At 41.5% G+C, this 27188-nt stretch overlaps 1 protein-coding gene across 1 annotated transcript in view; it reads right to left on the minus strand.

Annotated features, from left to right (window-relative positions):
* Positions 1-16005, minus strand: part of LOC121962526 — a 54163-nt gene extending 38158 nt beyond the window's left edge. The window contains exon 1 of the mRNA XM_042512793.1: positions 15747-16005. Coding sequence (XP_042368727.1) covers positions 15747-16005 — 259 coding nt within the window. The remainder of the gene's footprint in view (positions 1-15746) is intronic.
* Between the last annotated feature and the right edge of the window lie 11183 nt (positions 16006-27188).

A 27188-nucleotide genomic window follows, 5' to 3' on the forward strand; every position in this document is an offset into this window, starting at 1 on the left:
ACAAAACATGGTTTGCCTCAGAGGGCTTTACAGTGTACAACATCCCTCTGCCCTTAGACCCTCACATCACCCAAGGAAAAACTCCCGAAAAAGAACCCCTGAACGGGGGAAAAAAAAAAAAAAGGAAGAAACCTCAGGAAGAGCGGTAGAGGATGTTGAGGGATCCCTCTTCCAGGACGGACAGACGAGCAATAGATGTCGTAAATAACAAATGAAATACAATCATGGCAAAAAAAGGAAAGAGAGAGGGGGAGAGAGGCACGGCAATAATAGAAACAGATGCATGTCATATTACAATAACGATAGGTGTGAAATTATTAATTGCACTCTATGATGATGTTGAGGGAGATGATAACAGTCTCATGCATATGTTGAAAGGGAGGTGTCCAAAGGCAAGATCACAGCATTGGCGCAACCAGGACCAGATCAATATCAGGGCGAGCAGGGGGCACAGTATCAGTACAGCCACAGCACGAGCACAACCAAAGGCAGGGTCGCAGCATCAGCACAGCTATCAGGATCCAGGAAAAATAGGAAACAAGGGAGCAGGAATGCTCCCGAGAGGCAACAGGATTAGCGTAGTGCAAGTCAAGAAACCCAGGCTCTGTAATCGCGAGCCCGAGGTAGTGAGAGTACCACATGGCTAACACAGAGCTAAGCTAAGCTTGCAAATGGCAATGCAGTTAACAGACATGCATGATTTCCGATGGCGTATCAGAGGAAGTCCCCCAGCAGGTTAAACCTATGTCAGCCTATGGACTATGGGCTGGTCCAGGCAGCCTGAGCCAGCCCTAATTATAAGCTTTATCAAAGAGGAAGGTCTTAAGTCTACCCTTAAAAGTTGAAATGGTGTCTGCCTCCCTGACTGAAACTAGAAGATAGTTCCATAGCAGAGGAGCGTGGTAGCTGAAGGCTTTGGTTCCTAACCTACTTTTGGAAACTTTGCGAATCACAAGTAACCCTGCATTTTCAGAGCGCAGTGATCTTGAGGGTTGGTAAGGAACTATGAGCAAGTGACTGAACAATATCAGTTTAAAATACTGCCGGTAACGGCAAAATATAAGGAGCACAAAGGTCCCTATAGGAAAGGAAGAGTGGTGGATGGATTTAACAAACCTATGACTTTCAGGCAGGAGTGTGGTTTTCACTTCCTGCTCAAATGTGATGAACTCTACATCTTACTATGTGCCTCCTTCCCCTGATCCTAACTATCCATGCCAGCATGTAAATGGTAAATGGTAAATGGACTATACTGGTATAGCGCTTTTCTAGTCTTATTGACCACTTAAAGCACTTTCAAACTACATGTCACATTCACCCATTCACACACACATTCACACTAGTGCGCCACCAGGCCGAGGCTACCGTACAAGGTGCCACCTGCTACTTAGTAACTATTCACATGCATCTACACTCCAATGACGTGGCACCGGGAGCAATTTGGGGTCCAGTATCCAAAGATACTTCAACATGTTGCCTGGAGGAGCTGGGGATCAAAGCGCTGACCTTTAGATTAGAACACGGAACACAGAGGGATACCTGGAGCGTTAGACGCTGAAGTCAGCTGCAAAGTGGCAACATGTGACAACTTGAGATGAGAACATGCTGGTTTGACCAATCCACCTTCCCTATGTGGACTTTCTTGTTGTTTATGCAATGATGTTGTTGCCCACTGCATCAGAAACAGTGGCTGCCCGTTGCGTATCATACTGCTGCAAAGGCTGTCCCTGTGTGTCGGTGTCTGATGCTGAGGTCTACTGACAGAGTGGCGGTATTTGGAAAGTTGGGAGTGAGAATTGGTTGGTTTTACCAAATGTAAAAGAGACCATAGGCTCTCACTGGTTAACAATGATTCGCACACAGCTTCATTGTAACCAGCTAAAGGTTGAAGTATGCTGTGTTGGAAAAAGTTCTTCTCAACATGTATATTATGTAAGTGCTCAGGCTGCATCTGATCACTGACCTCATGGGACAATGTGTTGTGTTGCCTGTTGTTTTCACTTCAGCTATTTCTCCCCATGTGTGTTTTGCTCTCCACCATGCTAGAGTTGGCCTCATCAGTTACAGGTACATGTTGTTATTTTATTCAAAGTTACGCTCCCACTTTGCCCTGCAACTTTGACCTCATGTCCTCTTTTCTCTCCCCATGTGGGGTTATTCTTAACTCTGCTCACTCTTTCCCACTGTGTGGGTAATCAGGTCGACATGTATTAACAGGTGCGTGTCTTGCAGCTACTGTCTGGAAGCAAGCCACGGTGAAAACAGACACTAAATATATATCTTTCATTCTGTCAAACCTTCCTGCAGTCTTTTATTTCTCTCTTTACAAACTTACAAGAGAAAAGGAGCATGCTCTCCCTCTCTCTCTTTCTCTCTCTCACCAACAGCCAGCCATCATGTACGTTCTGTGTCTGTGTGAGAGTAAATAACTCTCCATACCAACACACAGAGGTAGTCTGTAACTGTAATTTAAAAAAGGGAAACAGGAACACAGATACTAGTACCTGTTAGCACATTAACCATTCATCCTGATGTATCAAGAACAAATTATATTTACCATTGGCTTGCAAACAATAACACAAATAATTACAAACCATTTGTTGAAGAGCTCAATGGCAAAAAAAAGTCTGTTTTTTATCTCTTGACCTTTTGACTTAAATTGGTTTACTTCTCACTGTAATTTCTCTTCTCCAGCACTGAGCTGAACTGCCAAACACAGTGATTACTCTCAATGACGGGCTCTGCCAGCTCAGATGCCAATTCAACATGCTGGAGATGCAAAAAAAAAAACAGCTGAAAAGGGCCAAGAAATGGCAGCAGTGCAGGAAACAACACAAAAACTTGGGCGAACAGACTCTTACCAACATGTTCCATCTCAACTTGTCACATGGTGCTGCTCCGTCAGTGACCCCCCACGTCTACTTATGATATTTTAGAAATCCTTTCTTTATCAGCTGTTTACACTCCAGGATGCTGTTGCCGTGATGTCAACAATTGCTCATGTTGGGATGAAGCAGCACATCATTATCAGACCGTCATGTGGGATAGGACTGAGCAACAAAGTCACAGATGGTTTAGACAAAATATATGGAGGACTGAAACTGCCAAAATAAAAATAAATAAATGTGTCAATAAATAAATGAATATGCCCAAAATGCCAATATTAGTTTACTTACCTTTTCATTTTCCATTTTGTTTACCAATTTATTATTTTTTATATTTATTTGCTTATTTATTTATATATTCTTTTCCACTTTGTGTATAAATGCCCCTATTTATTTAATTTCCCAGTTTATTTTACATATTTATTTATTTATTATTTTTAAAATCTATTTATTTTTATATATTTTATTTATTATTTTCTATTTTTGCCTCTCCTCCATTTATTTCCTCCAACATATTTCTCTTTTTCCTTTTCCACCTATATTTCCATATGCATTTCCACCTCATTAAGCAAATGAGGGGGGCTGGCCTATGTGCCATGTGGGTGTCAACTTTTTGCCTATTGGTTGATCGACATCAGAACTGTAGCCAGGCTGACTCAGAGTCACAGCTCCATAGAGCCTTGTATTCCTTCGGCCCTAAGCAGTGACGACTTTATGACTTTCTTTAATGATAAAATTATAACTATTCGAGATAAAATCCATCACCTCTTGCCCTTACCTGACCTGACCCCGGACACAGATAGCCTGGATATGGCAGCAAGGTCTGAAATTTATTTGGACCGTTTCTCCCCCATTGACCTTCATCGACTCTACACTTTGATTTCTGCATCTAAGCCAGGCATGTCAAACTGGTCCACAGGGGGACGGTGTGGCTGCAGGTTTTTGTGCCAACCAACCAAGAGCACACAGTTTGACCAATCAACTGTCTGAAGACGGAGATCAGTTGATTAAATGAGTCAAGTCTGGTGTGCTGCTACTTGGTTAGAAACAAAACCTGCAGCCACACCGGCCCCCCTGTGGACCAGTTTGACATGCCTGATCTAAGCCATCAACATGCCTGCTAGACCCCATCCCAACTAAGCTCCTTAAGGGAGTTTTGCCCTTATTAGACAACTTTTTATTAGATATAATCAATGCGTCTTTATTAACAGGCTATGTACCACAGTCCTTTAAAGTAGCTGTCATTAAACCTCTTCTAAAGAAGCTCAGCCTTGATCCTGAGATTTTAGCTAACTATAGACCGATATCTAATCTCCCCTTTATTTCTAAAATCCTTGAGAGAGTGGTTGCTCATCAGCTCTGTGACTTTCTCCAAGATAACAGTTTATTCGAGGACTTTCAGTCAGGCTTCAGAGTTCATCATAGTACAGAGACGGCACTTGCAAAAATTAATAACGACTTATTTATCGCTTCTGACACAGGTCTGGTCTCTGTTTTAATCCTATTACATCTCAGTGCCGCATTCGACACCACTGACCATCAAATCTTACTGCACAGACTGGAAAACTTAACTGCCTTAAAGGAACATCACTAGCCTGGTTTAAGTCATACTTATCAGATCGTTCCCAATTTGTTCACATCAATGATCAACCCTCCACACATACTAAGGTCTGCTTCAGAGTGCCACAAGGTTCGGTGCTTGGACCAATCCTTTTTACTTTATATATGCTTCCTCTAGGCAACATAATTAGAAAACACTCTATAAATTTCCATTGTTATGGTGACAATACGCAATTATATCTATCTATGAAACCAGATGAAACTGATCAGCTATCTAGACTTCAAATATGTCTTAAGGATGGAAAAGCCTGGATGAGCCGTAATTTCCTGATGTTGAATACAGACAAAACTGAAGTTATTGTTCTTGGCCCCAAACACCTCAGAAGCACCTTTTCCAACAATGTAATTTCTCTAGATGGCATTACCTTGGCCTCTAGCACTACTGTATTAAGGATGGAAAAGCCTGGATGAGCCGTAATTTCCTGATGTTGAATACAGACAAAACTGAAGTTATTGTTCTTGGCCCCAAACACCTCAGAAGCACCTTTTCCAACAATGTAATTTCTCTAGATGGCATTACCTTGGCCTCTAGCACTACTGTAAGGAACCTCTGAGTTTTATTTGATCAAGATTTATCTTTTGCCTCCCATATAAAACAAACTTCAAGGACGGCTTTCTTTCACTTGTGTAACATAAACAAAAAATTAGACATATCCTCTCCCAAACAGATGCTGAAACATTAGTAAATGCATGTGTCACCTCTAGGCTGGATTACTGTAACTCCCTATTCTTTGGTTGCACCAACAAAACACTTAGGTCTCTCCAACTGGTGCAGAACGCTGCTGCTCGTGTTTTAACGGGAAGCAAGAAAAGGGATCATATTTCTCCTGTTTTAGCTTCTTTGCACTGGCTCCCTGTGAAATCCAGGCTCTAAATGGTCAGGCTCCATCCTATCTGTCGCAGCTCATAGTTCCTTACCAACCCTCAAGATCACTGCACTCTGAAAATGCAGGGTTACTTGTGGTTCCCAAAGTTTCCAAAAGTAGGATAGGAACCAGAGCCTTCAGCTACCACACTCCTCTCCTATGGAACCATCTTCCAGTTTCGGTCAGGGAGGCAGACACCGTAAAGCAAAATTAAATGACAAAACCCGCTTCATTCCCCCCTAATAAACAACCAGCGACATACTCAGACAATCACCAATACATGTCCAGCAGTCCGGCCACCCCAAAAGCAAAATTAAATGACAAAACCCGCTTCATTCCCCCCTAATAAACAACCAGCGACATACTCAGACAATCATCAATACATGTCCAGCAGTCCGACCATAGTCTTTAGCAAACCTCTTTCCAAGTGAGAAGCAAAACTTTAACATACAGTAACGCACACACAGGCTGTCCCTGAGAGGTCATGTGGGACAGCATCCAATAAACACTGCCCAATAAAATTTATTGCAGCAGAATGATTGTGTTTCTGCTAGCATCAGAGGGCAATTTGAGCAATAGCATCACCATTTACTGTTTGCTCAGGCAGCTCAGGTTCTTGAGGATCCCTGCGGGACATATATATGTTTCACTGGGCCAAACGCACCCCGAGTTTGTTGTTGCGACTACTCCCCCCAGGGCAGTAAGCAGTCCTGCTTCTCTGCTCTTTTCTAAGCACACATAGAGCTGTGTATGTGTGTGTGTGTGTGCTTGTCTCTAACTCTTTGTTGTGACACAACCAACAAATACTGTATGTGGGAGCAGTGGTTCTAATATTTCATTTTTATTTCTCAAGATAGATTATCTGCAAGTTAACATGTAGAAAACGTCATTACTTGGTACAAAATTCTGTGATTTTTGATATTACTGAAAAAAAAACACACAAAAACTTGGCTGACTTTTTCTTACATGGTAAATGCCATTCATTACCTCCACCCTGCCTCTCAGAGATCTCAGGGGGAACATAACACAGAAGAAGTTGGACAGTGCTGGGATCAAAGAGCCTCTGTGTGTCTCTTCAGTCACAGCCTCCTGATGAAAACACACAGGCTACCAGTGTTTGTAGGTTAAAATACTGCTGAGGAGGTTCTGGCCTTCCTACCAAGCTATCAGTAGCTGCACACACCTGTTACAACTGCACAGGAATGTGTTTGTTTTAACTGCTGGACAGGCAACTGCCCACTGAAAATAAAATACGAGCAGTGCTGGGAACATGTAGCCTTTTACCTGTGACTGCTGCTGCTGAAAATCTAACATACTGTAAAGCTGCTTTAATATGACACATAAAATAAATATATTATCAAACTTATACTTGTTGTTGTTATTGTTGGTGTTGCTGTGAATCTTTCCCTCCTCAGCTAATCTTGCTGAGGTTTGTTCCACTTTTTTACTGGTTAAAGGAAAGTTTTTCCCTATCTGCTGTGAGGGTTCAAGGACAGAGGGATGTTGTATGTTGTAAAGCTCCCTGAGATAAATTGTGATTTGTGATTTATTTAAATGAATAAAAACTTAATAAAACTGAATACTAAAGCCCATAAATAAGTGCTCATTTTTGCAGGGCTTTTGCATATTATTAGTTATAGGTTAGCACAAGTTCAATTCAATTCAGTTTATTTATAAAGCCCATTATCACAAATCACATTTTTCCCCAGAGGGCTTTACAGCATAAGACATCCAGCTGTCCTTAGACCCTCACATCAACTACTGAAAAACTCCCCTCAACAAAAAAAAAAAGAAAGTGTAACAGGGAAAGAAACCCGGTAGAAACCTCAGGAAGAGCGACTGACGAGGGATCCCTCTTCCAGGATGGACAGACGTGCAAAAGATTTTGCAAACAATAACAGAATTACAGTAGATGACAAGTGTGAAAGAGAGAGAGAGAGGGGATGACATGCAGCAAAGAGCCACAGGTTAGAGTTGAGCCTGCAGCCGCTGCAGCAAAGACATAACCTCCACTCCACCAGGTGAGCTTACAAGGGCCCCATGTGCTCAGTTTAGGTGTTTTTGGGTGGCTGATTTTGAATCCAGGAGCAGGATATTTGTTCACAAAGTCAAAGTATATCTGTGTGACTGACCGATTGCTTTAACTTTTAACTTTCACTTTTAAGAACACTGAGGCCTTTAAAATATCTCAGTAATTTATTCAAGCATAGAATGGTCAAATGAAAAAAAATAAAATTAAAATTAAAATAATTTTTAAAAAAAGAAATTAATGACAATTATTCTATATGAGAAGATTGCAATCTATCACTTAACATGTAGATTACATCTAAAACCAAAACAAATGATATTAGATCCCTGTGTGTACTGATGGCTTTAAATATCTTGGAATACACATATGCAAGTCAAATAAATAAATATTTAACAATAATCACATAAAATTTCTGGAACAAACCAAATTGGACCTCCTTCGATGAATGGATCTTCCACTGTCTCTCATCGGCAGAATTAATGCAATTAAAATGAATATTCTACCTAAATGTATTCATTCATTTCAATGATTCCCTATAAAAATTCCCAAAAGTTTTTTCAAGGAACTTAACAAATCTTTAACCCTCTTTTTGTGGCAAAAGAAAACCCTTAAATTTACATCATTACAGGCTCCCTATTCAAAAGGTGGTTACAATTTACCAAATTTTAGGTACTACAACCTCACTTCTCAATTTCGATCACTTTGGATTTGGCTTCATGTGAAGAATAGTGAAGTTGGATAGGTCTCAATAGAGGAACATGAGATGACACACAAAAAACCTGCCAATGTTGAACACCTTTGATGTGTGGCAAGAATGTCATTAGGCTTTAGGTACAATATTTCGTTCTTCAGGAAAACTCCTTTATGGGGCAACCCCAGTCTCTCGAATCACATTGCTGACAGTATTACAAAGATGGAAAGATATGAATTTAAAAACAGTTGCTGATTTATACATTAACTCATTGAGTGCCAGCCCTATTATACAATGGAAAGTGGCTTGTGTCAGCTTTTCTGGCCATTTTGAGTCATCTTTCAAGACCCACAGAAAATTTTTGTACAAAGACTCTGAAAACAAAGAATAGCTCAAATGAAAGAAGAAACTCTCCTTTTCATCATGGAAAAAAATGTTTTCACCTTGTTCCATTCTTGATTTATCTGAAGTTGAATAGAGGCTAGTTTCATCAAAAATACCACTTTTTTTTCTAGAAAGCTGAGAAAAATGCATTTTTGTGAAAGGGAGTCTGTCAAGCAAAACAGTGATTTGAATGTTAATAATTTTGCCTTCAATGACAAAATACATCTGAAAATTGTAAGTACAGCACAATTTATTCCTACTTGCAGTATTCAGGCGATCGGGCCTGCTTTGAACTCTAATTTTTTCAAAGTAAACACTTCAGACCTCGCGGGACACTCAGTCCCGGGGGTCACACAGGGAGCGTGAGAGCGCACCTTATGCCAGCCACCGAAAACACACTTTGACGTGTATATATACACGTCAATGGCACTCAAGCGTTGGCTTTTGAATGCCATATATATACGTCAATGGCACAGTGAGTTATTGATACATTTGCTAACCAAGAAATTCAACCTTCCCACCTACCATTTTTTTTATTCTTACAAATAAGGCAATGGGTTAAAGAAAAATCTAAAGAAATTTTCCAACAGATCTGAAAAGCATCCCCTTTTGAAACATTTGTATAGTAGGGCATGTACTACAACAAAAAGACTAACATCTTGCAACCTACCTGATTATGATAAAATATCTAGAAAAGCACAATGGGAAAAATGCCCTTAGATCCTCACATCACCCAAGGAAAAACTCCCGAAAAAGAACCACGTAACTGGGGAAAAAAAAAAGGAAGAAACCTCAGGAAGAGCAGAGGATGATGAGGGATCTCTCTTCCAGGACGGACAGATGTGAAATAGATCGTGGCAATTGTGACAAAAAGGAAAGAGAAAGAGAGGGGGGAGGTGGAGAGAGGCACAGGAATAATGGAAACAGACGCATGTCACATTACAATAGCAATAGGTATGAAATCATCAAATGCACTTGTGGCGAGGAGAGGGTGAGTGAATATAAGAATAATATTACCAGAAAAAGGGGCTCGACAACGCCACCCTGGGAATTTCACCTAGAGAATTAATTTTATAACTTAAGGCACACAGGTTCGTTAACTCAAAAGGCAGGAGACGTGGTTCCAAAAATTAAAACACATTTTATTAAATAATTGTTGTTAAAAGCACTGGTCAACTATTCACACAGTAAAGGGGGGAGGGAAAAAAACTTAATCAGGGCTGAGGCCTAGTGGATGAACGAGAGCTAGTGCAGGGGAGGGATCCACCCAAAAAAATAAATAAAATAAAGGGAATCAACTTAAATCACCAGTCTTATGCATATATTGATAGGGAGGTGTCCAAAGGCATGATCATAGCATCAGTGCAACCAGGACCAAGACCACAATCAGGATGACTGGGGGGTACAGTATCAGTGCAGCCATAGCAGGAGCACAACCAAAGGCATGGTCACAGTGCCAGTACAGATATCACAACGATCAGGCACATTAAATAGGAATGCCAGAGAGCAGTAATAGAAAAGAAAGAAAGAGAAAAAGAAAGAAAGATAGAGGAAGCAGAGCCAGGGTGGGCGGTCTGAACGGACTCAAAACGCTGGATTGGGCCGAAAGCTCTGCCACCTCCCCCTCCTCCCCGTCACAGGCACGGGGATTTCAACTGAGCACAAGAAACTTGTGCTCCAGGAATATACACACTAACAAAACTACGGTCACTAATCAGCTATTATGGCTTAAATATAAAGGTCAGAGAGCAGTGTTAGTCCCCACTGCTCTCTGACCCCAATAGAAAGTCCCCTGGCAGATTAACCCTATGTCAGCCTAACTAAGGGCGGGTCTGGGCAACCTGAGCCAGCCCCAATTATAAACTTTATCAAAAAAGGAAGGTCTTAACTCTACCCTTAAAAGTGGAAACAGTATCTGCCTCCCTGACCGAAACTGGAAGATAGTTCCATAGCAGAGGAGCGTGGTAGCTGAAGGCTCTGGTTCCTATCCTACATTTAGAAACTTTGGGAACCACAAGTAACCCTGCATTTTCAGAGCACAGTGATCTTGACGGTTGGTAAGGAACTATGAGCTGTGACAGACAGGATGGAGCCTGACCATTCAGAGCTTTGTAAGTAAGGAGGAGGATTTTAAATTCAATCCTGGATTTTACAGGGAGCCTGTGCAACGAAACTAAAACAGGAGAAATATGATCCCTTTTCTTGGTTCCCGTTAGAACATGTGCAGCAGCGTTCTGCACCAGTTGGAGGGACCTAAGTGTTTTGTTGGTGCAACCAAATAATAGGGAGTTACAGTAATCCAGCCTAGAGGTGACAAATGCATGTACTAATTTTTCAGCATCTGTCTGGGAGAGGATATGTCTAATTTTTGCAATGTTACGCAAGTAAAAAGAAAGCAGTCCTTGACGTTTGTTTTATATGGGAGGCAAAAGATAAATCTTGATCAAATAAAACTCAGAGGTTCCTTACAGTTGTGCTAGAGGCCAAGGTAACGCCATCTAGAGAAATTACATTATTAGAAAGGGAGTTCTGAGGTGTTTGGGGCCGAGAACAATAACTTCAGTTTTGTCTGAATTCAACATCAAGAAATTATGGCTCATCCAGGCTTTTACATCCTTAAGACATGTTTGAAGTCTCGATAGCTGATCAGTTTGATCTGGTTTCATAGATAGATACATTTGTGTATCGTCAGCATAACAATGAAAATTTATAGAGTGTTTTCTAATTATGTTGCCTAGAGGAAGCATATATAAAGTAAAAAGGATTGGTCCAAGCACCGAACCTTGTGGCACTCCAAAGCAGACCTTAGTATGTGTGGAGGGTTGATCATTGATGTGAACAAATTGGGAACGATCTGATAAGTAAGATTTAAACCAGGCTAGTGATGTTCCTTTAAGGCCAATTAAGTTTTCCGGTCTGTGCAGCAAGATTTGATGGTAAATGGTGTCAAATGCGGCACTAGTTCTAAGGATTAAAACAGAGACCAGACCTGAATCAGAAGCAATCAATAAGTCATTATTAATTTTTACTAGTGCCGTCTCTGTACTATGATGAAGTCTAAAGCCTGACTGACAGTCTTTGAATAAACTATTATCTTGGAGAAAGTCACAGAGCTGATGAGCAACCACTTTCTCAAGGATTTTAGAAATAAAGGGGAGTTTAGATATCGGTCTATAGTTCGCTAAAAACTCAGGATCGAGAGTGGGCTTCTTTAGAAGAGGTTTAATGACAGCTACTTTAAAGGACTGTGGTACATAGCCTGGTAATAAAGACACATTGATTATATTTAATAAAGAATTGTCTAGGGTAAAGGGTAAAGCTTCCTTCAGTAGCCTAGTTGGGATGGGATCTAGCAGGCATGTTGATGGCTTAGATGCAAAAATCAAAGTAGAGAGCCGGTGAAGGTCAATGGCGGAAAAATGGTCCAAATAAATTCCAGGCCTTGCTGCCATATCCAAGCTACCTGAGTCCGGGGTCAGGTCAGTTAAGGACAAGAGGTGATGGATTTTATCTCGAATAGTTATAATTTTATCATTAAAGAAAGTCATAAAGTCGTCACTGCTTAGGGCTGAAGGAATACAAGGCTCTATAGAGCTGTGACTCTGAGTCAGCCTGGCTACAGTGTTGAAAAGAAACCTGGGATTGTTTTTGTTTTCCTCAATTAATGATGAGTAATAGTTTACTCTGGCATGGCGGAGGGCCTTCTTATACATTTTAAGACTATCCAGCCAGCCTAAACGGGACTCTCTGAGGTTGGTTGAACGTGTATGCATGGATGTGTCTACAGACTGCATAGCTACAAAAATGTCAGAATATGGGAACCATACAAGGGTAGGGGGGTGGGCGGAATGGGTGGGGCTGATGCTGTACAATTTCAGGTTTTTGGTTTTTTTTTTCTTTTTTTTCTTTTCTCAACTGTGATCATTTCTGATCCATTTGTGTTTATACAAATGTGTCTGCACCTTTAAATGTCTGTTAAGTTAGTTTCCTTTTTCTTTTTGAGTGTTTGTTTTGCTATCTATGTCTATGTTTCATTATGCTCTGTGCCCCCCCCCCCCCTTTATATATATATATATATATATATATATATATATATATATATATATATATATAATTTATTTATTTTTATTACCACTTCTGTTTGATAGGTACCCTTATGTATCTTTTCCTTTTCAAATGCACAAATGGAAACTGATATATTTTTGGAAATGTAATTGTACAATAATGTGAGCTGTTGTTAATAAAAACAAATCACTGCAAAAAATAACAACAAAAAATTATTTATTTTTTAAAATCACAATTAATTGCTGGATTTCAATAGTTAATTGCATTTTTTATTGCATGATTACAATTCTATTATTTTTACCTGACAAAACAGTTTTGAAGTCCATATTGACGAAGGTAGAGCAGTTCTTACCAGAGTGTCCTGACTGGGAATCCATTTACAGCATTGTCACTTTTCAGGAGATCCAGTTTAGTAGCTTTCTCTGATTCATACAGCTCCTGTATTTGTGAAGCTATTCTTCCATATAACATGCCAACCCAAGGACATCACTTAGACCCGAGTCTTCCACGACTTTGACCGCACTGCAGCCAGCTGCCACCCATTTAGTAGTGCTGTAGATGACTGCTTTCATTTACTTTCATCCACAGCTCTGTGGAGATTCACACACTCCAAAATAGTGCTTTGCTGTCTTTGTTGATGCAGTTGCCCGCTGACATCAGTCCGATTAGCTGCACCTGTGTGCTCAGCTGGAAGGTGGGAGCAATTTCAAGACTTTAGGGATCCCAATATGCAGAAATATTCAAATACAATATGCGAAAAATGTATACTGCATGCAAAAAACTGCATGGTTTTTGCCCCAAACTGGATGGGACTAGTATAAAGTGGGCATATCTGTAAAGGAAAGACTCATGAGTACCCATAGAACCCATTTTCAGTGGATACCTAGAGGTCAGAGGTCAAGGGACCCCTGTGAAATGGCTTTTCCTTGCCCAAAGTAACCCTAACTTTGAAGCATTATTAAAGTCCTTTCCTGACGAGCTATCAAACTTTGTGTCTGTGTTGTGATCTGCCACTTACAGCACTGTTGTGGGCTTACTCACAGCAACAAACATGGGAAAAAATGACAGTATATTTCTCCTTTTTCCTGATGATCTAAATAAATCCCTAAATTTGTCTCTTGTTGCTGCTTTAATATTGCGCCGCTAAGAGGGTTCTGAAAAATTGCTAAATGCAATAAAGTCAGCTGGTTTGTAGTGCTCTCCTCCTGTACCCTGGAACCTGAGGTCACCTTGTTCGTTTGCAGAAACATGAGGCCATTGTTGTTTAGCATAACAATATGTATTTAAATGTTGCTTACCCTAAAAACACTTTGACTGACTGCACCACTGTCCAGTATTCTGCAACGCTCTCTGTCACAATGTCTTCGAGTGCTGAGAGTAGTTTAACAATGGAGTAAGAGCACACTCTGACTCTGTCTCTCTCTGACACTCTCTCTCTCTCTCTCTCTCTCTCTCGCTGTGTGGGTGTGAGGTAGAGTCAAAGCTGCAGCTGCCAGAGGTGTGAAACAGGGAAGTACAGTAGCTAGCCTGTGTGATTGTGGAAGGCTGACACGTTTCCCAAGTTTTGTATCTCTAGGTTAAACAACCTGCAGGGGCTGCTTCGTTTAAATTTTCTAGGTGGTGCTCCAGAGGCATCTAGACACATCAAAGCAAAGAAAAGCATATCAAAAATCACATTTCAGGACTTTTGATGTGTATGTCACGTTTCGTGAACTTTTATGGATCCTTAGCCCCTCAAACACAACTTCCTGTTAAATGGTGAAGAATGCAAACAGTGTTTGATGAAATAAAAAAACTGGTCGCAATATAACATCACCAACTTTAGGAAATACGGGTCTCCGGATGTGAAGTCGATCAGATGAAATCTGTAGGACTAGTCCGTTTTGAGACAGAGGCTAAAATTACAAAAAATATGAAAATTTAAATGAAGATTGTGGACTTCCTGTTGGGTTTAGAGCATGGCTCTAAGAGGCTTTTTTGTAAGTCTTGGGCTTATAGATATATTTCCCACGTTTCGTAGCTCTATTTTAAACGGTCCGGGGCTGCTTCGCTGAAATTTTCTAGGGGGTGCTCGAGCCATTTTGGCACATGAATGCAAAAATATCATATGACATATGACAATTTAGTACTTTAGATGTCTGTGTCCAATTGTTGAGTTTTCGTGCATGCCTTGCCCCTCAAAATTGCTTCCTGTTTTATGGCGAGTAGTGGATTACCATGGCAACAATAGTTGATGAATAGTAAAAAGGTTTTTTTCTATGCATCATGAAGGTGTTTCTCATCAAACAAGTGAAGTTTGATGCAGATTGGATTATGTACAACTGAGTTAAAAACTACTTCCTGTTTCATGGCGAAACGTAACTTCTTGGTCTTATAACTTCCGCATTGTTAAACGAAAACTCAAATGGGTCGCAAACTAGGTTGGTCCCCACCTGAAGACAGGATTTACAAATTTTACAGTCAATCCAGCAAAAGCTGTAGGAGAAGCTGTATCTGAAAAATAGCAAAAATTTGCAACAAATCATTTTTCAACTTAAAATGGCAGACTTCCTGTTGGGTTTAGAGTATGGCTCCAACTGACTTTTTTGTTTGTCTTGTGATGCTCAATACACCACCCAATTTTTGTATGTCTACATGAAATGGACCGGAGGAGCTCCTTTATTAAAGTCTGTTAGGTGGCGGTCTTGAGGCATTTTTTTAAGCGCATACAGATCACCGATAAAATATCTCATTTTTTGCCAGTCCTGGGGCCTCATGTACAAAGGGTGCGTACGCACAAAAACGTGGCGTACGCTCTTTCTCACGGCAAAGTTCAGATGTATCAAGAGTGAAATGACCGTGGAAATGTGCCGTGCCTCACGCCAACTTCATAGCTGGCGTACGCACGTTTCTACAGCCGTTGATACTTTGGCGACACTCAGAGGTGATCCTGGGAAACATAAAATAAACACGTGTAACCAATCCGTCCTCTGAATGATGACTTAATGATGTGCACATCAGAGACACATGAACAATTAACACCAGTGAACAATTAACACACACACACACAAACATACGTGTCTCCAATTACATGAGTGGATATAAAAGCATGCGCAAAGTGGTGCAAAAAGTACCGCTGAAAACAATGGCAGCTTTAGCAGCATAAGAGGACATTGCAAATGGTGCAATTAGAAGAGAGCGTGTGTTTCGAGACAGAGACGATGTACTGGCACACGATGACGACTGGCTCATCAGCCGCTTTAGGCTCCCGAGGGCAATCCTCGTGGAACTGTGCGCAGAGCTGCGGCCAGCCTTGGAGCGCAACACAGCCAGGAGCCATGCGCTGCCTGTGCCCATACAGGTGCTGACCACACTGGGGTTCCTGGCAACCGGGGCATTCCAGAGGGAGCTGGCCGACCGATCGGGACTGTGCCAGTCGACCCTCAGCCGAGCCATGCCAGCCGTATGGGACGGAATTATCCGCATGTCAGCCAGATATATCAAATTCCCATACCATGCAGCTGAACAGGTCAACATTAAAGCGCAATTTGCAGCGAGAGCCGGTTTTCCTAATGTAATCGGAGCTATCGACTGCACACACATTGCTATAAAAGCGCTGTCACATGATGAATTTGTATACGTGAACAGGAAACACTTTCATTCCATCAATGTACAGATCATATGTGATGCGCAAATGCAGTTAACCAACATTGTGGCGAGGTGGCCTGGTTCAACGCACGATTCACGCATTCTGAGTAACAGCATGGTTGGGAACAGACTACAAGCTGGCACTGTGCGCGATGGGTGGCTTCTTGGTAAATAAATTTGTCGTGTAATTGTCCTAATATTAGTCCCTGTGATGCGCATTGAGCATGTGCGCCCCCAAATCATATCCCGTCTTCACCGCATCATTACAGCGGTTAGAGTTAGTGACTTGCTGTGTTTTGCTGGTTAAACTACAGTTTCAGATCTTTCTAACAAGCCCCTATTTGTCACTGTGCGCAACGTACTCATGTTAATAACCCCGTGCGTAAAGACTTATCTGCCTCACCTTCTCCCCGGCGCACTTCTGCACTAATTTGCAACAATAGTGTGTGATCCGTGTAAGTGTATAAACTTAATGAATAGAAGCTTAAAATCCCGTCTTACTCATCTTTTGTTTCTTATTTTCTGATCGTGCAGAGAGGGGAATCTCAGGTGCAGGGCTTATTTAAATATGATTTGCGTATTTAAATGGGGGCGTGGACAGGGAGTGGTCGGGTACTCCAACATGTGCGCTCAATTCCACGCTGATTGGGATGTACAAAGGGAATGTGCTTGGATTCATGCGTGCGCCCAGATTCATGCATCAGGATTTTTTTGTGCGTATGACGTTTTCTGGATTTGAGCGTACACCATGTTTCAGTAGGAAATCCACGCAAGTCTTTGTACATGAGGCCCCTGATGTCTGTGCAAAATTTGGTGACTTTTTAAGTATATTAAGGCCCTCAAAAATGGGTAAAAAAAAAATAGAAAAAGAAGAAGAATTCCTTCAGTTTCAATCGGGTCCTCACACTCTTCGGTGCTCGGGCCCTAATAATAATAGCACATAAGTACATGTTTTAAAATGTAATAGATTAGCTTAAAATCTAAATGGCTGTCTGCTTTCATTAAATTCAAAGACAAAACCAGGTCACACTTTTTCAGTGCTGAATTTAAATTTATAAGTTTATAATCATCATACACTCACTCTCTAATCACTGAAATTCAGGACATTGTATGTTTATCTTACAAAAAACTTTTGGTCTTCATATGTCATCACAAAGACCTCTTCAAGTTATTATTTCAAGTCTAACATGCATGTATTCCATGTGTGTGCGTGCGTGTGTGTGTGTGTGTGTGTGTGTGTGTATGTGTGTGTTTTCTCACAACATACCCAGACAGCAGGTGGAGTGGGGAGAGAGGGGCCACAGAAAACAAATTCCAACCATCAGGTTTGTTTAATAAAGTCACTGCTGATCTGAAGCTCCTACTGGCCATTTACAGTATAGACACAAATACAAACACACACATATTTTTCCTTACACACACTTTTGCAGAGGCCCCATTCAGAGAGACATTCCTTACATGTTTAATGTTCCAGGAAATAATCAGGCAGAGACCCCCATCTCACAGTAGTCACTGTCTTTCTCTCTTGACTCAACGTCTATGTTTCTTTCCCTTCTTGTCCTCTTCCCTGCCTTCAAATCCTGCAGTCTGAGGATTTTTCCCAAATTTAACGGTAATATTCCAGATGATGATGCATTCTGGTCTTTTAATCATTGTGCTTCATTTGACCCTATGGAGCATAATTTCTTACTGAACAGATGCAGGGGTTATTGAAAACTGCATACCTATCCTAGCCCATTCCCATTCTGACGTTGTCAAATACCATTGCTTTTGGGGCTGTATGATACACTACCAGGCGGTGTCAGCTGTGAACATGGCTGCACAAAACCATTTGCAGAGTTACGAAATGCTACCAGATAGCATAATATCTTTATTATTAATAATAATAAAGATATGTACAGTATGTACAGAGAACAAACAAACAAACCAAATGCCAGTGTGCAAGAGTGTATATTTATACAGTACATCATATATCTGTTCAATTCTTCTATTGATAAAGTTATTGTTCTTTCCCTCACTCCCTACATCCATGCTCTCTCTTTGCCTCACCTACAGCAAGGCCTCTGAAACTGGACTCTATTTCTTGTCTTTGAAGTCTGCTGAGACAATATTATTCCTCTAGCATGTGTTAAGACCATATGAGTCAATATGCTCCATGTTGCCACTGTAGTGTGCAATGGAAACAGAACCTCTGAGTGAGGCCTTAGTTGAGAGCCTTTGACTGCGCCCCCAAAATCAGTATGAGATAAACATGTTTGTTGTGTTACCATCTCTTATGAACATGGAATGGTGGAGGCCTGAAAGTTGACAGTTGACTTTATCATATTCTGGCATGTCTTTTGTGTCTGGCGGTGCTGCTCAGGTGAGCTGCATGTTTGAGATTCCTGAGTTGTTCCACAAAGCCACAGTCTGTCAGTAGTAGGTTCCCATGAGCTGCAGCATATTACTGTCACAGTGCTCACAGCGACAGGACAAAGCCAGCAGCGCTACAAACAATCTGCTGTCTGCATAGCAAGCGTACCTGTGGCTTAGTCAACAATGCTCCCATGGTGTGTCTGTCACTGAAAGCATTACGCTTCATAAATGTCACCAGCTCATTGTGTGCTCTCCCATGATGTTGCAGCACCATGTAAACAACCAGGATGTGCTCTTGAAAGAGCATTACTCAAGGTTAACAGCAGGTGGTGAGGCATTCTCGTGGATGCCATAACAGTGCTTCATTAGCTGACGTAACATAAATGAAGGAGTTTGATGAGCCTCAAAGGACCAGTAACTGTTATGGTTTAACAAAAACATGACTGAAACTCAGCAGACAGCATGTTGAAAACTCATTCCTGGTCTAAATTAACTGCATACTAAGCAAATATTATTCCAATCCAAAGTCTATTTAAGTCCCCCCTGCAGTCATATGGTGTAGAACAATGCTTATTAGGAAGTATAAAGAACAAACTCACAAACAAGATGGATATGGGGTTTTCAACTCCTTGTCCTTTGGCAGTTAAATCAAATCTGGTCAGTGGACTGGATTTTAAATAATATTTGCTCTATAATCAGTGTTTTGCTGATAATTTAATGTATGTTGGGCTGTGTAGACTTTTCAGTGTATGACAGTGGGCTTTGATTGATAACTCTGGATGGAGGATTTCATTCTGATTCAACAAAAATTACAGGTTAATGTAATGCAGTTTAATGCAGTGCACTGTGTCTATGCTGTTGTAATATTCCCCAGCTTATGAATAATCATTGTTAAAACCCTGTATTGACAAATGTTGACAGGTGAGAAATTGAAGAGAGAACTTGGATAAAAGAGAGCAAAAACTGAATGTAGATAGCTCCATAAAGGGCTCAGTGTTATGAGAATGACATAAATTAATCATATGCTTTGGTCTAAGTGAACAGATGTCAGTATAGGTGATTTTGGAGCGATGTGTTACACCCCTTTCAAACAGCTGAAGTGGGTATAACATGGGTCTACTCAATGTGCTTGCACCTGCATTAGAAACATCAGTTTGAGACAGCTGTCACTTACTTCTCTCTGTAGGTAAAGACTCAGGGGGCTTTCACATCAGGGACCCAGATGCAGGTACACTTGACCCCTAAGTCCGGTTCATTTTGATAGTGTGAACACTTTGTATCATACCAGAGCACAGTCTGCCAATCCATGTCCTATTCCACTTATGTCTAGTGTGAACACCAACTGTACCAAATCATCAAAGTGAACTACTATGTAAGGTGACCACAAGGAGTTCTTAAGCGGTTAGAAAACTGCTCAGTATCTATTCCAAATTTAATTGTAGATATGTAGATTGATACCTGTGAGTTGGGACATATTTGCCAAATTTACATTATGTGAAACATCTACAGTATTCTAATAGAGCAGGCCAACACAATAACACTAAACAAGTCAAGTCAAGTCAATTTTATTTATAAAGTCAAGTATCACAAAACACAGTTTTCCTCAGATGACATTACATCATATGACATCCATCGACAACCCCTGAAACTGGGGAGACAAAAAAAAATCGAAGAAACCTCAAGAAGAGCGGCAGAAGATGATGAGGGATCCCTCTTCCAGGACGGACAGACGTGTAATAGATGTCGTAAATAACAGTTGAATTAAAAAGGAAAGAAAAAAAGAGAGGGGAAGAGAGAGGGAGAGATGCACAGCAATAATGGTAACAAACGCATGTCATATTACAATAATGATAGTTGTAAAATTACTAAATGCACTCTAAGATAGCATGTTATGTCATGTGCAAATATTGTGAGTGTTGATGGAGGCGTGACTCATAATAATGGCAGTAGAAGGTCGCATCAAGCAGGATCATGGCATTAGTGCAACCAGGACCCACAACACAGTCATAGCTTCAGACAGAACCACAGCAACGGCAAAACCAAGACCATGATCAGGGCGAGCCGCGGGTATATAGTATTAGTGCAGCCACGGCAGCAGCACGACCAAAGGCAGGGTCACAGCACCAGCACAGCTATCCCCTGCGATCAGGCGCAGCCAAGATAACAGCAATGGTCCGGGAAAACTAGGAAACAAGGGAGCAGGAATGCTCTGGAGAGGCAATGGAGTTACCGTAATGCAGTAAACAGACATGAGCATTTGCAGATGGAGGGAGCAAGAGAAAGAAAAAGGAGCTCAGTGTATCATAGAAAGTCCCATGGCAGATTAAACCTATGTCAGCCTAACTAGGGGCTGGTCCAGGCAACCTGAGCCAGCCCTAATTATAAGCTTTATCAAAGAGTAAGGTCTTATGTCTACCCTTAAAAGTGGAAGCGGTGTCTGCCTCCCTGACCGGAAGATGGTTTCAAAAAAGGGGAGTATGGTAACTGAAGGCTCTGGCTCCCATCCTACATTTGGGAACCACAGGTAACCCTGCGTTTTCAGAGCACAGTGGTCTTGAGGGTTGGTAAGGAACTATGAGCTGTGAGAGATAGGATGGAGCCTGACCATTTAAAGCTTTGTAGGTAAGGAGGAGGATTTTAAATTCAATTCTGGACTTTACTAGAAGTTTGTTTTTATATGGGAGGCAAAAGATAGATCTTGATCGAATGAAACGCCAAGGTTCTTTACAGTTGTGCTGGAGGCCAGGGTAATGCCATCTAGAGAAATTATGTCCTTGGAAAAGGAGTTTCTGAGGTGTTTGGGGCCAAGAACTATAACTTCAGTTTTGTCTGAATTTAACATCAAGAAATTATGTTGTTGGTTTTCTGACAAAAGTGTTCATGTAACCAGCCAAACATATTATCAATAGATGTATTACCAAAAATATGACTTTATTGGCTCAATTTTAAGGAAGTAATAGCATCATTAAAATAATAAACCTTTGACCAGCAGCCAATCAGCTAGTTAGACTTGACACTGTCATCACGAAATTTATTGCGAGGTCATAAAGGTGACGCTCTGCAGGCTCACTGCGACCGACAATCTCATTTGTTACAGCTTTCACACAAAAAAATTTTGAAACAAAGAAAGCCAGCTCTGTGGTGAAACTCCAAACCTGCAAATTAAAACAAATGTTGTGAAAATTTTAAAGGCATGGCCAACAGGTTCCATCCAGCTGCGTTATCAACTGATGCCACCCATCTGCATATCATTCTGTCATGCCAGGTGCCGTCCGGCCAATCGGTGGCGTATCAAACTGTCACCAAATGAGGCTTTTGGCAAACTACATTGCTTAACTTCCTCCTTTGCTTGCATCATAATTACTAAGCCCACTAGGGGTCACCACCTTACAAAAAGGTAGATAAGGCCTACAATGAATCCAAAAAATGCTCCTCAGCATCTGGAATCACACACACACACACACACACACACACACACACCCCCGCAGGCGCATATGAGGGACACCCACTGTGTGTGTGTGTGTGTGTGTGTGTGTGTGTGTGTGTGTGTAAGTGAGACTTTGGTGCATGAGTGCAGTGATTGCCATTACCATTGCTGTGGTCCAGTTCCAAAACATTAACTAGTATCTGTGTTGACAAATTTCTCCCATAAATGCATTCTTTCTGCTCCCCTCTACCTCCAAAATGTGATCAGATCAACTTTAGGTGAAGCAGTGCATTAAAACTGATGGCCTAAGAAAACACTGAAAACCTCAGCCAAAAGTGAGCAGAGTTTGTATAGTACGAGTCCTAACTGCAGTACTGAACAACAAAGAGTCCAGTCAGTCAGTCATTTTCTGTAACCGCTTGTCCTCAACAAAACAACAAAGAGGCACTAATTACTATTTTGATATTTACAAATGAAGGTAGGAATTGTGAAAGGTGGACACCCAAATGACAAACACACAGAGAATCATCAGCAATTCTTCTTAGCTCAAAGGTACAGAGCTTTAAAGCCTCTCACCTTTTTTATACCCACCCTGCACCAAACATCAGGCACAGTTACTGGCTGGTCAACAACATTTTGCAGCAAGAGCAAACCAGAAAGTAAAGAGATAATTAAACTTGTGTTCATTCGATAGAGATATTCTAGAAGCTGCTACAAGAGACTCACTGAAGAAAACACAGTCAAAGCAAAGCATATATGTCATCTATAAGTCTAAAAAATGTTCTATAAAAGTCCGCTTGGATATAAGGCATCTGGAAAACATCAAACCAACTTAAAGGACTAAAAAACTTAAAAAGAAAAGCACAAAAATGTTGATAAATACCTCAGGCATAATTTTAAGTGTGTTTTATATTGTTGCTGTTGTCATTTTTCTTATGCATGTTTTCTGAAACCGTAGGAAATTGATACATTACATCAATTAAAATGTGTTCTGCAGTGTGCCAACTCACACCATACAATGTCAAGTTGGTGAAGCCCCTTTTGAAGTGTATGACATGTGCTAATGCCAAGTTTTATTTTCCTCAAAATTGAGGTCATGCAACCATTCATTCATTCATTTTCCGTAACCGCTTGTCCTCTCAAAGGTCGCGGAGGGGCTGGAGCCTATCCCAGCTGTCATCTGGCAGAAGGCAGGGTACACCCTGGACAGGTCACCAGACTATCGCAGGGCCGACACATATAGACAGACAACCTTTCATGCTCACAGTCACACCTAAGGGAAATTTAGAGCCACCAATCAACCTGACTTGTATGTCTTTGGAATGTGGGAGGAAGCCGGAAACCCCGGAGAGAACCTATGCAGACACGGGGAGAACATGCAAACTCCGCACAGAAGGGCCCCCACCCACAGACCGAACACTGTTCCAATCTGAGTTGAACCAACCTTTTGCTGTGAGGCAACAGTGCTAACCGCGACACCACTGTGCTGCCATTGAAAAAAGTATGTAACCTTTTTTTTTTATACCAAAGTGTTTCATTTTCAGTGTTTAATATGCAATAATTCCATACATTTAAGTAATTTCCACTATCAGCCAGAAAATTTTGACTTTTATAAAGTTAAAAAAATAACCAAAAGAGAGGAAACGCAGAAGTGTAAAGAGGAAATAATATGGGGGTTTGGGTTTTTAGTTTCTTGGGTGGCTTTTATTTTGGGTGGAATTCCTGGAATTTTATTTTTTGTGTGCTGTGGTGTTTCTCCCGTTTTTGGCTTTGTTGCGGGGGCTGGGTGAGACTTCCAGGTGGTGGAGCTCACAGCACACTTCCTCACCTGCATCTCATCTGTAATCAGCCATGGCTGCCTGCATCTTCACTGGACTCTGGTGCCAGATTGTTACCTCCTAACACGTGGTTAGATCGGCTGTTTCACTTTTTGTGATTTATATTGCAACTAATGTTAGTACTTCGACTTTGACCCAGCCTCTCGCCTTTGTGTGTCGCCACTCGTTTTCCCCCCTCCACTCTGGGCTCCACCATCTTCCGCCTCCAGCCTCACCAGCCCTGCCAGCTCTCTCCACCTACTCGGCTTTTGGGATCCTCCTTCCGTACTTTCCCCATTCCTTCCCCATCAACTACCATTGAACCCTTTTTTGACTCATCTACACTGTCTGTGTTTGCTCCTGGGTCCTTCCACCTCCACCGGTTCTCAGACCATAACAAACAAACAGGTATCCACGCAGAAGGGAAGAGATCCTAAGACTCATAAACAGAATTGAAATGTTGAAAAATGCAGGCAGGATTACAGCTGTGTCTCACCCCATTATTAAATGATTTACTCTTTCCTAGACAATAGTGTCAATAGTGCTGCCAGTGTCATGGAAACAGGTGTAAGGTGATATCACTGTATAGAATGTCTTAGCTCAGCAGGTTTGAATGAGTTGTGACTCTTACAAGATGGGGTGGTATGTTTGATGTAAAATACATCAGAGGGGTTATATGTAGAACTTTCAAATTTCTGACAAGACTCTCAGGTAGGCAGCACACCATGTTGCAGATCCTGTGATGAATGGGTTGAAAGTAACACACACACTGCACAGACTTTTATTGGGACTGCAACTTCTAGAAAACAAAAATTGTAATCAATTCTTGCTATGACATGATTAGACAAAGAAACAGACTGACAGGTGGAAAAGGAAAGTAAATAGAGAGCACAAACCTTTCAAAAAAGGAAAAAGGACAAAGTTGAAATAGAAATGCTCATCATGTTGAGGTTAATCAGGAGTATATGTCACAGCTGAGGGGGGCAGCGCCCACAAGACCTGAACTGCTACATACATGTGGAAGTGATCAGAGAGCTGCTCGGGAGAAGGGAACCCTGCTGGAGCAGTGACACCATCAGTGTGTGTGCACATGTGTGTATGTGTGTGTGTATGTGTAAGTGTGCGTGTGGAGTCAAGTTACCAGAGTGATGCTTCACTGGATGCATCACAGCTGAGATTCATTTTTCTTGAATGATGCTCAAAGTCTGTGTGTGTGTGTGTGTGTGTGTGTGTGTGTGTGTGTGTGTGTGTGAGTGGGAGGGAATATATTTCAGTCCACAGCTCTCCTCTAAGTATCTTTACCTTAAAACACACAGAGAAAAATGTTGACACCACAAATGACTTTTAGTTGGAAATGTATGCATGTGTGCGTGATGTATTAGTCCAGTATCTTAAGGTGTTTTCTCAATAGGCATGATTGTTTTGTACCATGCCTGAGCAGGTTGGCTCCTCAGTAAAATCATTTTGTGCCATAGTGGTGCCACTCTGTGAGGGACCCTCTGCATCTGCTTATGACATTTTAGGTGTCCTTCTGCATCAACTGTTTATGCTCCGGGATGCCATTTCTGTGATGTCAACAAATGCACATGGTGAGATGATGCTGCACGTTTGTTAGGATTAGGCAACGTTGCTGCTGTTAGGTTTAGGCAAACGAGGCAAGTCAGTTGTTTTTGGGACCCACCTCCCCTCCCACCCACCTTATAAGCACACTCATGCTCCTTATATTACGTCATTAACCAGTAGTGTTATTACCTGGGGTGGCTGTGGCTCAGAGGTAGTGTGGGTTGTCTTCTAATCAGAAGCTCAGCAGTTTGATCTCCGGCTCATGTCGAAGTATCCCTGGGCAAGATACTGAACCCCAAATTGTGTGTATGAATGGTTACTGAGTAGCAGGTGGCACCATGTGCAATAGCCTCGGCCACCAGTGTGTGAATGTGTGTGTAAATGGGTGAATGTGACATGTAGTGTTAAAGTGCTTTGAGTGGTCGGAAGACTAGAAAAGCGCGATAAAAGTACAATCCATTTACCTGACGCTGTCCTTTTTCATTTCATGTGCATGCAAACGTCTGTTCTCAAGTGACGCTGCTCGTGCGATTCGCATGTGGACATGCTCAGTGCTGTGTGTCCGTCCGCCAGCATATAATAACACCACCGGCTCAGTGCGAGTGTATTCTCATCTGACACCATACCAGTTGGACACAGACAGTGGCTTTTGATGTAGGCTGAAAGCACTTACAGGGTAGCGCTATTTGACAAGGTCAGAGTGAGAACGGGCTCCACTATTGTATGTATACAGACTGGTACAGTAGGTGGCAGTATGCACATGATTGGTTTACAATCCACCAGTGACCAAGTCACCAAGGGAGACTGCCTCCAGTTCTCAGTGGCTCTTAATGCATACAAAGAAGCAAGTGGCGAAAAAAAAACGATGTATAGACATCTGCTGACTTATTGTAGACTTTTCTCATCTAACAAATGCTGTACACATAGCCAGCCAAACAGTGAACAACAAGCATAGCCAGGAGGATTTATTATGGGTTTAAACCCTCAATGAAATATTTCACTCAACATAAATTGAATGCAGAGCTCAGTCAGAGCACATTTACATTTAGTTTTCATAGTCAGGATGGTGACACAATGTGCAGTTCATCATTTTATCTTCTTTGCTGGACAGACTTTTTCCATATTTCTAACTTCATGTAAACGTGCCATAATTTACTCTAATAACTGGTACTTCACATGTTCAACAGCCAATCAGATTGCAGCATTGGCAGCGAGAGTTAAGAGTCACTGGCTCATTTAACATTTGATCATAGCTCAAAAATTTAAATAATGGATGGATATGAGGAAAAAAAGAAAAAGAAAAAACAGTTTGATCACATCAAAACTTCTGATAACTAACAAAATAAACACAAAGGTCCTGTTGCTGAGGAGGAGGATGGTCACTGTCAGTGCTTTCATCAGCATACGAGCATGATGCCAAAAGCCACCGTCTATGTCCAACCAGAACGTGGCTAGATGGCATCAGATGTGAATGTGCTCGCACAGAACCAGTGTCATTGTTATTGTGTGCTAGCAGATGGGACGGCTGGACGGCACCGTGTGTGTCCACATGCAACGCATATGGGTGGCGTCACTTGAGAACACAGACGGATGGAATGGGTCACGTGTGAAAAGCTGAAGGGCAATTTCAGGTAATAATGCTGCCGATAACCACGTAATATAAGGAGCGCAAGCGTGCTTTTAGGGCGAGCGGGTGTACGCAGTGCGCTTTCTGTGTGGATGTGTGTCTGTGTTGCCTAAACCTAACAATCTTTACAGTCGTGTTGATTGCCATGTGCTGTTGTGTAAACACAAGGACTGTGCTGCTTCATCCTACCATGTGCATTTGTTGACATCATGATAAGGGCACCTTGGAGTGT

The sequence above is a fragment of the Plectropomus leopardus genome, chromosome 3, assembly GCF_008729295.1.
Source record: "Plectropomus leopardus isolate mb chromosome 3, YSFRI_Pleo_2.0, whole genome shotgun sequence".
Lineage (NCBI taxonomy): Eukaryota > Metazoa > Chordata > Actinopteri > Perciformes > Serranidae > Plectropomus > Plectropomus leopardus.